The sequence below is a fragment of the Dysidea avara genome, chromosome 1 (assembly GCF_963678975.1).
Source record: "Dysidea avara chromosome 1, odDysAvar1.4, whole genome shotgun sequence".
Lineage (NCBI taxonomy): Eukaryota > Metazoa > Porifera > Demospongiae > Dictyoceratida > Dysideidae > Dysidea > Dysidea avara.
Window position 1 is genome coordinate 30944151 of NC_089272.1, and position 12495 is coordinate 30956645.

Sequence of the window (12495 nt, forward strand, 5' to 3'; positions counted from 1 at the left end):
CGAAGGGAAGCCATCAAGTGCTACCACCAAATCAACACATTTTGCTGTCAGCAAAGATGAATGGGACACAAAGGAGGACACTGGTAACTGCATTGTACATACTGCGGTATGACAAAAGGTATAAGTCCAGCTGAAGTGACGTCAAACAGTGAAAAAATTAAGCCTGTAGCTTTAGCCGTTATCGAGTTACACTTGTTTGAAGGCATCAGCCAGTCGGTTACTCAGATAGTCAGTCAGTTACTCAGTCAGTCAGTAGAAAATTCCATTTAATAATTTAAAAAAAATTTCCATAGCAACTTGTTGGAATTTCGGGTCGATGTGAAGGCTTGTTTGGGCATAGTTTTACTTAACCAATACTGCCTCATCATTGTCAGGGAAAACTAAGGCTGGTTTTTGGGTGATGTTTCTTCATGGGCCATGCCCACACCTTTGTGGTCCCTACTATACAGTACTATCGTACTGTATGATGATTGTACCTCTGTCTACTAACTGTAGACAGAAATGAAAACTACGTAAAAGTTATCATAAAATTATCAGTGTATTAGAGTCATTTCAAAAATGTACTAGCATATTAAGAATTATTAATTTAAAAATGAAGTAGGGATTCAATGACAAGTAGGGATTTTCCTACCGAGCTTTGTCGTAATACCATCATTCACCTCTTGTTTTGGTTTTGCTTGGATCCATACTTCACTTTTAAATTAATACTCTAGTTTGTTAGATTTTTTTGTTATAGCATGTAGCTATACACGTGTGACTGTTCTATTAGGGTGACTGCTGTATTAGAGTATCTTGAGTCAGCCTTTCACCACTAGGGAGGGGTGTGTCACTATTAGCATACAGATAGGCCAATAATAATGGGGTGTGTCATTGTGATAGGTTGTTAAGAGGTATGGTCTTGGTGCTCGATTGTTATTGATCAACCAGATTGCGTCAATTGATTAATGGCATTGAACGTATTGTTAAGTTACAGGTATCTACCAAGCATAAGCGCTTCAATAAGTTTGTGGTATATAAATATGCTGCTCTAAGAAAGTGTTAATAGGAAAAGTTAACGTCTCAATATGGTTTCATTGTATGGAGTAGGAAGAAGCCTAGAAGATAAAAGGAAAGACAAGGCACAGAAGGCACATACTTGTTGGAACTTCAAAAAGGCACATCCCACTGGTGAGTTTGCTATTGTGGCATAAAATGGTGGCCATGTGCGGCCTCCAGCCTTGCGACTATGATCAGGCAGGCAGGCAGGCAGGCAGGCAGGCAGGCAGGCAGGCAGGCAGGCAGGCAGGCAGGCAGGCAGGCAGGCAGGCAGGCAGGCAGGCAGGCAGGCAGGCAGGCAGGCAGGCAGGCAGGCAGGCAGGCAGGCAGGCAGGCAGGCAGGCAGGCAGGCAGGCAGGCAGGCAGGCAGGCAGGCAGGCAGGCAGGCAGGCAGGCAGGCAGGCAGGCAGGCAGGCAGGCAGGCAGGCAGGCAGGCAGGCAGGCAGGCAGGCAGGCAGGCAGGCAGGCAGGCAGGCAGGCAGGCAGGCAGGCAGGCAGGCAGGCAGGCAGGCAGGCAGGCAGGCAGGCAGGCAGGCAGGCAGGCAGGCAGGCAGGCAGGCAGGCAGGCAGGCAGGCAGGCAGGCAGGCAGGCAGGCAGGCAGGCAGGCAGGCAGGCAGGCAGGCAGGCAGGCAGGCAGGCAGGCAGGCAGGCAGGCAGGCAGGCAGGCAGGCAGGCAGGCAGGCAGGCAGGCAGGCAGGCAGGCAGGCAGGCAGGCAGGCAGGCAGGCAGGCAGGCAGGCAGGCAGGCAGGCAGGCAGGCAGGCAGGCAGGCAGGCAGGCAGGCAGGCAGGCAGGCAGGCAGGCAGGCAGGCAGGCAGGCAGGCAGGCAGGCAGGCAGGCAGGCAGGCAGGCAGGCAGGCAGGCAGGCAGGCAGGCAGGCAGGCAGGCAGGCAGGCAGGCAGGCAGGCAGGCAGGCAGGCAGGCAGGCAGGCAGGCAGGCAGGCAGGCAGGCAGGCAGGCAGGCAGCCTAAAATCCGAGTTTTAGCGATTTTTTTAACATTCTATATTAGGGTTTTCTTGTTTGTAATGCTGTATTTGATGTTAGAAGGATTGATAATATTCGGTCATTTTTCATCATGTAAGATGTCATTTTTGAAGGTGGCATTTTAGGCGGTGTGCATCATTTTTGGGAGGATCCCTACTTTAACAGTACTACCGTACTGTTTGATTAGGATAAATAGCACACACAGTATTTCTGATACAGTTTTGCAAGATTCTCACCTACTGGGGTTTAACTTCTATTCCTGGAGTTTAATTACCATAGTATACTCCTAGTTTTTTTTACTTTGATGTAGGGCTTCATGGGATAGAGGTGCATATAATTATACTATATGCTGTATAATGTAGTGTGTCAATACATACTGTACATACTGAAATGTGTAGAAATACTGGACAATATAATGAATATATTTTTTATTGTGATATATTTATTTATGTTGTGCGTGATATGATACGTAGCTAGAAATTATTATCATGATAGAACTCACGTGACCTACCCAGTACTATGTAAGCTTGTAAAATGGTGTCTCTAGTTTTGCAAGCCTTACACTGCACCCTCATTGAGAGTGTTACAGTAGTTATACCATTAGATATTCTGGTTACATGTGCATCCAATGTAGTATCCTTTCTACCATTTTGAAAGGTGCTAGGTAAATACGCAGATATGTTTACAACGGTCAATGCAATGCAGTGGGCAGTATGAACAGTAGTTCAAAGAGCCACTGCAATTACACTTGAATAGATGACAAAGGTATCAACCTCAAGACTAAGTATTGTAACTTGTAAGCTATCAACAGTTATGGGTATACTGTATATGTGACCGAATTTGATGAAACAAAACTTCCACACACATCCAATTTTCTGACTTTAACCAGCTGTAACTTGACTACTTAGTAAGCTATTGACCTAAATTTTCCACCAAGACCTTCCAATACGAGGTCAAAATTTGAAATTAATGGCATACTCCTACATTGAGTTATGGTACTTTCAATTCATAAAAGTGGATGCGTGTGGAAGCCTTGTTTTGTCAAATTCGGTCACATATTGTGATACATATTCATATTGTGAAAACATTTTGCCATGATATATGACATAGGAGAAATCTATAACGTCCAGCACTAATGTGTAGATAAACGTATACACATGCAGTCACACACTTACCCCATCCAATGGCAATATGAAATGGTAATTGTTTGAAGAACCCATTGTAGAAAACTTTAACTAGCAGTATATAAATCATTATTCCTTCACACAACATCCAACAGAAAGCAGCAAGGAAGAAATAATGGAGCAATATTGTCACTGATATACATCCCACCTAAATATAAGAATAATATGGATATTTTAGCATTTTCATTCAAGCATTTTAGTGTACACCAATCAGTCAGTATATATAGAACGTAACTAGCTAAGTGTCTGTTGATTTTGTATGAGAAATTAAAGATATTACAGTTTAGTACAGGTTGATTTCCACTAGTAGCTTTACACTTCTTACCTTGTTATCACTTGCAGTTTCTATTCCACTAACAAACACAACCAGTCCCAACAACAATGCAAGAGCAAGGTTTACATGAATCATGTGCTGTTTTGCTTTGAAAATAGTTTTTCTGAAAATAAAAGTATAATATAGTACCTCACCATGCGTATATGTATACAGTGTACCTGAATAGTAATATGATGATTATGGTAGCCAACAGACAAATGATAGATATACCACAACCAATGTAACTGACAATTGATAAAGTCTTAGCTTCAACCTGTGGTATGCTCTATGAGAGTTTAACATCAGGATTATATAAAGCAACACAACTACACACACATTATTATGTGTTATATCTTTCACAATAATCCCACAAAAATGACATCATGCTTACATTAATGGTTCCACTGGAGTCCACTAGCACAGCAAAACTGGTGAGATGTTTAGTAATACATGTTACGGTGGTAGAGTTCGTGTTCTCAACATCCAAAAATACTCCCTTTTCAGACCATCCTCCAGTGTTGTTGCTACAATATTACAAAGGATCATATACTTCTGGTTTGAATAATAATATGTAGAAGGGTGTGCAGGACTACAGCACCCACCAAGATAAGGCATTAGGAATTATGCATATAGTAATAGTACATAAATTTATGTGGGACTTTAATTCACAAATTCTCAGCAGTTACCATTTGAACGCTGTGGCATATATAACATAAGTTATAAAAATCAATGTGGCGACCACTCCTCGATGCTTGAAAATGATTTTGAAGCCCTTATTTTAAAAATCGACTGTTGTACCACTCAAGTCCGGCTACTATTGAAGGTGTGGCATTTAATCAGTAAACACAGTATGCAGAGTTTATACTGCAACTTAATGCATTTAGAAGACGTTGGCATACATACGTACATGTATTTTTATGTTGAAGCATTGCCATAAGTCAGTGCTTTTCGGTAATACAGCACAAGGCACATGGCTGAAATGCTAATAAAGCGTGGTGTGAAGCCCAGTACTTTATTAGAGTCAAAGTCAAGTGCCAAATACTTCATTGTTGTATAGCATGAGCAAGGTTTAAATTCTTTTGAAGCCCAGTACATAAACACACTAACATGGAACCTTGCTTGTACACTGATGTGAGTGTTAATAGTCCAGGTTCACATTATCACTAGTGTTCTGGCTTCCTTCTAGTGTACAACAGGTCACTTAATGGGTGTATAAACCTCTGTGAAGTAAACTGCTGAATACTGAATCGATATAATGTTGACTGTCTGAGGGTTGTTGACCACACACCACTGATGCCTGTATATTAATAACTATCACAACTGTATTAAGCTTTGAAGTTTTATAAAGTACAGTCGGTATAGGCAATAAAGTACAGCTCACACCCAATTATTGTACTTTATGGTACTTTATGGTAAGTACACTTTTTCGTTTGATGTCGCCCTTGCGAAGTTCTGTAATCCCAGTATGTGCACACATACGTATATTGTACTTTGTGTGGGAGGATCAAAGCGATGCCATGTTTCGTATTGTCCATACACCACTTATTAGCTGCATAACTGTACTGTATGAGACATGCAGAACAGTTATGCAGCTAATTGGGCAAATACAGTATAGTTATGCACTTAATTGGGCAAATACAGCACACTTGGGAAAATACAGTACAGTTATGCGAAGAATTTATTTACGGAATGTTATGAAAAAAAACACACTGTAAATCACTAAAACCAGCCGAACTAATCCTATCAGTTCGTTCTACAGCTAGAAATAGACTGTATAAACACTTACTGATTGTCTCATCATGAAGCTATTTACAGACTAATACCATACTTGTTTCACTGCCCATACAAAAGTCTCAATAGTAGCAGTGAAATTTATCCCGTACTTCACTGGTAGCAGTGAAAAAGTTGTAATTGCAATTTCATTGGCTAGAATTGATGTTAACAATGTAGCGCCAATTAGCGTTGATGCGTGTTTAGTACATAGTGACAAATTGCATACATAGCAACGCTAATGCACAGCATGCGTATATGCAGCGAGTATGGTATTAACTGGGAATAGCATGGGTAGCAGTGAAATTTGGGATAAATACCACTCTTGTTGTATTGGAAATGGTAAATTTCCAATACAACACTCGTGGTATTTATCCCAAATTTCACTGCTACCCATGCTATTACTAGTACGAATCCACTAAGACAGCACGATTGATCACATGCGTGACATTGTAAATCGTTAAACTTGCCTAACTAATCCTATTAGTTCATTCTACAACTATAGAAATAGATTATATAAACACTAACTGATATCCTGATCACCAAAAATCACAGTGGTTTGAGTACTGGCTAGAGAAAATCGCTCCCAGCCAGACGACCAGGAAGTACAATACAACATTTAAAGCACCGCCTATACTTGTGTGTACGGAAAATACAGTGGTGTCTCGAGGCAAACACAGTACTCAGCTTCGCCTCATGCTGTATTAGCCTCTTGACATGCCCCCTCGTACTGTATTTTCTGTACACACGTACAGAGTTGCTTTAACTATATAATAACGTATTGTACTGTATGAATATGCATACAGTATGTAACGTACACTTCAGAATCCCAAAAGACACATCTAGGTTCTCCATCAATAGGCTGCATGAATATACATACAATGTAGATATACTTTTTATGTAGTGAGTATAAAATACTTACATGTTGTAATCTAAAAGTGAGTGTAACATAACCATCTGATGGTAGATCAATAGGATCAAAGGATATCTTACTAGAGATGACTTGACCTTCTATGGTTGTAGTATTACTGTGAGCAATTATACCATATATAAGACAATAAGGTGTACCTTGTGAAGCACAGTAATACAGGAGTGATAATAGATTTAGTTCAACTGTACGTACATATTATTATAATATTACATACATGATACATTTCCAATAAAACACATGTAGTTACTGTACATTTGCATGTAGATAGACAAGCAATATTTAAATCTTACTCTAAGGCTGCAGATGGCAAAACACTTGCAAGATTTCGAGCAACATAGTTGATAACTGGTGCTTGAACACCTAATAAATGTATGTAACTAATTTACTCATACAAGCTGTAGTCTGTATACGTACCTTCTTCAATGCTCACTTGATGCCTTATTGAAGCATGGGGTATATACACCTGAGAACCTCCAATGTTAAATTGCATCCCACCAGATGAATTCAAGTGAGTAGTATCCGGTGGATCAAAACTGACATCTACAAAATATGAACATTTAAATACAGAGTATACCTACACTGCTAAGTAGTAATAAAATTAATGCATCTTAATTTCATCATCATGTGTGACAGTCCTAATATTTAATAACATAGAGGACTGTTCTATTCAGAGTCTCAATCTATCCATTAGCAAGAACATATTGTCGATCTAATACTACGTATGTCATTGTTCTATTAGCGTATCTTTCATGGCATAATGTGCTAAGTTGCTATATATTTCTCAGTGCCAGTTTTCTAAGAAACTTACAGATACAGTAGCATTGCTCTTTGTTTTTACACCAGCTCGTAGCTACGTACCAGCTTATTTTTCTAAACAAAAAATGCTGGCAAGTTGGTGCATCCCTAGTTCAGTTCTGTAGCACACCTAGATAATGGACACATACTCTCCTCTTTATTCTGGTAAAGTTTGACAGCCTGGTGATACTCTATTACATGTTATGTCATTGTGACATACGTGTACTGTACTTCACCCACCACCCCTGTGAGCAGTTCTAAGTCTTGTGAAATTGTTTTAATATCTACTGATGGGTGACTGTCTTGTAAAAAGCCTTGAAGGATACAAATTACATAATATAATGCATGCAAAATCTGCATACTGTACATAATATAGCTGGAACCGATGGTGACCTAATACACATAGAAGAGTAAATGATTTGAACTATGATATTTTAATAATAATTGCCTACGTGTGTGGTAGCTTTTTTAACCATTAGGATATACAGCTAAACATACACCGAGATAATATTATGGCATTGTGGCTTCAAAACAGTTGTAATTGCATGCCAACATGGTGGCATTGTAAAGAGAACTGTGTTGATACTTCATTGACACACCAATTAAGTAGCTACACTTTACAAAATCCTTTGATACAACATAAATGATTACTGCATGTTCACAATCACAGGGTAGCATAGTCTTACTGAAGTTCTGGTAACTGAGTCTCAAACTGCGTCTCTTTTCACCAGGTAATAACTTAAACAGTCGAACAAAGTTGTCAATGTTATCTAGAAGAGATTGAGCTTCCTCTTGTTCTCCCTGTGACAAGTATATAGAACTAAGTACTGTAACAATTATAGCACAATACAATTAATCCCCACAATAATATGGATTACAAACATCAAGTAGTGATTCTAGTGAACAATACAAAGCCAAATATCAGTGTATACCCCATCTGCAAATCAATTTGCTGTTCCACAAAATAGCATACACTTGAATCAAGCAATCAACAGCATACATGTTCTAACAGTAGGTCTATGCACATTTTAACATAATGCGATTATCTACAGTGTCATAACAAACAATTATTCAGACAAGGATAAAATAGTTCACAAACACGACCTCTACAATAGAGCGTGAAATACTACAGTAGTTAGTAAAGAGAAGAATGAAGCCAAGCCCATGGGACACGCAATGTAATTTTTATTGCATTTTATTCTGACAATGTCTTTAAAATGATTACATCATTTGCACATACAAGTTGAGCAGTAATCCTAATTACAGTACGTTTAGGTAGTCCTAATACATTAGTGACTGCCACATAGCAGGGTTGTATACGTACCTCATCATTGTCATCATACTCATCATAAGCAGCTTTGTTTGAGTCATTCAAGAGATTATTGAAGGAGGATGACAACTCCTGAACAAAGGCAAAAAAGATATATAATAGAGCAAGAACTTTGACATCATTCAAACTTTTGTATATTTGTATGTAGACTGAGGTTCCTTGTGGTTTTAGAATTCTCGCAAGCCAAGGATGTGGCTTCTTACAGTGGAAAATTATGGGGGTACATATATACTAGTGGATAAAAAGAATTATTGTGGATTGAGTATAACATTACCATGTCATTATATGTTGCATCACTTTCCATATTGTAATGTTTAAAAGAAGCAACTTATATATGCCTCCCTAGGAAGGCATTAGATCAGTGAGGTGTACTGTGTTTGACTCCCTAAATGTATATATGCTCAGCAGGTATCTGAAATGCTAGCAGGCTCCTTCTTAGTGATTACTACAGTAGTATATTTGAAAGATCAAAGGCTTTTAATGCATACTTGTAACATATGTACGTACATATACATACAGTACCTCAGCAATATCATAAAAGTTGCCACTTTCATTGTTTGCTTCCACGCTAAAATAAACAACACAGTAATAGCTCATACTAGAATGCACAATGTGCATACGTGACTGGATCTGTAAAAACTGGTCTTATTGCCCAAGACAGGAAGTTTGATTTTTCACACAAACACAAAGCTTTATGAATGCACTATCAAATTTCACTGTCATAGTTAACCAGGGTAAAGTGTTCAAGCATAGTGGTGAGCCATACGAGTGGTCTTGTGCCTTGTGGAGACCTGGCCAACTAGGAGATGTCTGTGTGTAGCTGTACAGCTCCATGGTATTGGATAATGACCTGTGCTGTGAATATCCTTCCATTTTAGCCAGTTTTGAGTCCTGAATGGCCCATAACTTGGCCTAATTCACCCCAATGCATTCATCTTTAACAGCCCCTTTCCCACCTTTCAGCCCCCCACCTCCCACCCCTTTAGAGTGGCTCACCTGATACAGTCAACCTCAGTTTAAAAACTATTTAAAATGCGGAAAACTTAGCTGTTGACTACTTCTTCAGTGGATGGCCTGGAAGGTAATAAATTGTTGAAAAACGTGTGAAAGTTTGGTACGCATAGCTACCACCATTGGCAAACTGAATTTTAAAACTGGCGTTTCTTGATACTTTTAAATGGACAATGAGACCGGTTTTCCTAGAGACAGTTACATATGTGATCGAATCTTGGAAAATCACCCTTATGGGTGCATTTGACACATTAAATATTTTATTTAGTTCTGAAACACAGCATTATAAGTTAAAATCAAGAGTAGAATAAACCACAGATACCTTGAATTACAAGAAAAAAATTAGAAGTATTTTCTGCTATCATTAACAACAGCACCATGCTAGTTTCAAAAATTCTAATTATTTCAGGCACGACCATAAGGGTGATTTTCCAAACTTTTGGTCACATAATAGTGTATGTACATAGGCATAAATTTTGGTGGCAACATCAGTAGCACAGAGTAACTGCCACCTAACATTATCATATGTCAAAAATTATATAGACATGTACAGGCATGTATGGTTGCTATACCCAATGTGAGTAAAACATGAGAAGTTATGTTGTTACGTATTGGTTGGATGCAGAGGAAATCCTGGATTCCAGGCTGTGTGACTCTTCAGGCATTTGCCTAGACTACAAGTTATCTGTGGATCAAGTCACCACCTGGTTTGAGATTTGTTTCTGCATTCAACAATTTTAGCAACATGTTTCTGACTCCCTGCTACACAGTCTTTAGTCTCCTTGCAGGTCCCTAATGGGATAGCTAGCAGAATAATAAATGGGTCATTTATTATCCACTATCCCATTAGTGAGCTGCAAGAAGGCACATACAGAACCTGTGTAACATGAACACCTTGTGATCAACTGAAGAGTCCTTACTATTATCATAAATGACTGTGTTCATCACTAAAATTAATGAAGAACTACATGCACTTCAGATGTTAACTATATGCAAGTGTCTGGGCTCATTTAAAGTGCCCACATTAGTAGGTTCGATTGTCACTATTGTGTACACATACTCACACTACACAGCCCACACCAGGGGTGGAGGAAGTAGTTGATATGAGGGGGGACTGGGCTGACCCATACTTATGGAAATGAGGCACTACATTGTCTCTGGTTCGGTAAGGTAAGACAAAAAAAAAGGTCACAGCCAGCTGACAATAGCTGCCCACCTCACGAGCTACGCATTTATAACTGATAAACTACATAAAAATCCTTGCAAAGCTCGCTACACACTGCTTTAATACTGTGACTGCTTTATTAAAGTGACTGCTCTATTAGAGTATCTCAATCTTTATCACAGTTTTCAGCCCCACTCCAAGAAGGATAATTTCGGCATGATATCATTCTTAGGGGGGCTAAGCCTCCCCTCAGCAGACCGAGGGGGGATTCAGCTCCCTAGCCCCCTCCTTTCCGCCACCTATGGCCCATACTATACACATTTAAGCATACCTTAGAACTGCACGCAGGATGTCATTTGCTGCATTTAAATCCGTTGGTACCAGAGAGGTTGTGGTATTTGTAAGAGAGCGAAGCCATCTGCTTACTGACCGTGAATCTGATATGATGGTTGACTGTGTGTAGTCTAACTCATCTGTGTCAGTACCACCAACATAGAATTGTTCTAATTGTCTGGAAGTGTTTTGAAGGCTTGCAAAGTCAATAGAGAAACAATTGCGAATGCCTAATACTCTCCCCCAAGTGCCACCATCCTTACACTGTCTTGTCACTAGACCTATAAATATGTACAAGAATTCAAATCTACATTGAAAATTTACAATACATGTACTGTATAGTAAAACACTTTAGTGGTAAAAAAAACTTCAGTGAATTCAGTGAATAGGGTTTCAATTGCCAAAGTTTTTTCTGCCACTTTTTTAGTAACAATCACATGAGCAGATATAGCAAGACCATGTTACACTGATGAAATTGGTCCTGCAAAAATTAGTTACCAGCTACATGCTCTATTTTTGTAGGCCCAGTCACAAATTAATTTCAATACGTACCAATGTGTGAATCCATGAGCATAGACAGATTTATGGCATAAAATTTTTAAAAAATTTTCAGTTACGTACTTTTATAGCATAAGCCACTTGATAGAATGAGTTGAAAATTGGTGTATACTTGGAATAACCATTGCAATGCAAACCTTTTGTAGTTTGAAAGAGTTACAATGTGAAAACCAAATGTGTGTAATTATTGTTTAATCAAGTTTTGTGAATACAACATGAGATAAAAAATAACCACCTACCAGGAAAACACTTATAGAGAGTTCAGCCACATTACAAGTAACCCTGTAGAGAGTTCACTAGTTCATTATGTAACAACTCACAAGTAAAACAAACAAGTTCTAAAAGCCAGGCTTTATGGCTTGCAATTATGAAAGGAAGTGATACACCTGTATCTACTCATTGAAAAACAGCCAAGCTATGAAAAATGATGTGGCCCCCAAACAGTAAAGATGAAAGAAATATTGTAAGCTGAAAAAACTAAAGGTGGTGGTGAAGAAATAGTTACAATGATGTCAGTCTTAATAATGATGGGTATAAAAGTTAATGTCTAATAATGATAATTACATCACTAGTAATAATGATTGACAATTAACATTATTGCAGCCATTCATTGGCTGCCAGCTTTGATTAACTTATTTCACTTTGACATTTAGAGGGAGCCCCCTCATATCTTGTACCTAGTTAATTAAAATAATAACATTTGCAAAAGTGTGAATAATACAGTAATTATGACAATTACTGTACGACTATAATTATGCCATGCTCCAAAATTCATTATGCTTTTGAATAGTTCTCTTAAACATACACTATGTATGGTACATATTGTGCATTTCAGTATGTATCCAAAAAACTAAATTAGCAGCAAGAATACTCACCAACTGAATTATTTCCATTACATTTTTGAGTGGCAACAGAACCAGTGTTCGTTGGAGGCCAGAATATGAACCAAGTGTCATCAACGTCTGGTGGACATCCAGTGAAGTTTCCTACCATATGGTCAACATCGTAACACCACTAGTACAGTAGCTATATTTTAGCCATCATATGTTTTATGCATATACTGTAGCTACGTATATATTCAACAG

The 12495-nt window shown here is 38.8% G+C and overlaps 1 protein-coding gene across 6 annotated transcripts in view; it reads right to left on the reverse strand.

Annotated features, from left to right (window-relative positions):
• Positions 1 to 12495, reverse strand: part of LOC136261465 (cadherin EGF LAG seven-pass G-type receptor 1-like) — a 33112-nt gene that overhangs the window by 8706 nt on the left and 11911 nt on the right. For all 6 annotated transcript variants that reach the window (XM_066055494.1, XM_066055485.1, XM_066055477.1 and 3 more), the window contains 13 exons: positions 12286 to 12396; positions 10851 to 11133; positions 8866 to 8911; positions 8338 to 8415; positions 7700 to 7814; positions 6633 to 6758; positions 6509 to 6578; positions 6210 to 6315; positions 6106 to 6149; positions 3909 to 4041; positions 3697 to 3803; positions 3530 to 3641; positions 3196 to 3352 (listed from right to left, as the gene is read on the reverse strand). In XM_066055494.1, coding sequence (XP_065911566.1) covers positions 3196 to 3352; positions 3530 to 3641; positions 3697 to 3803; positions 3909 to 4041; positions 6106 to 6149; positions 6210 to 6315; positions 6509 to 6578; positions 6633 to 6758; positions 7700 to 7814; positions 8338 to 8415; positions 8866 to 8911; positions 10851 to 11133; positions 12286 to 12396 — 1488 coding nt within the window. The remainder of the gene's footprint in view (positions 1 to 3195; positions 3353 to 3529; positions 3642 to 3696; positions 3804 to 3908; positions 4042 to 6105; positions 6150 to 6209; positions 6316 to 6508; positions 6579 to 6632; positions 6759 to 7699; positions 7815 to 8337; positions 8416 to 8865; positions 8912 to 10850; positions 11134 to 12285; positions 12397 to 12495) is intronic.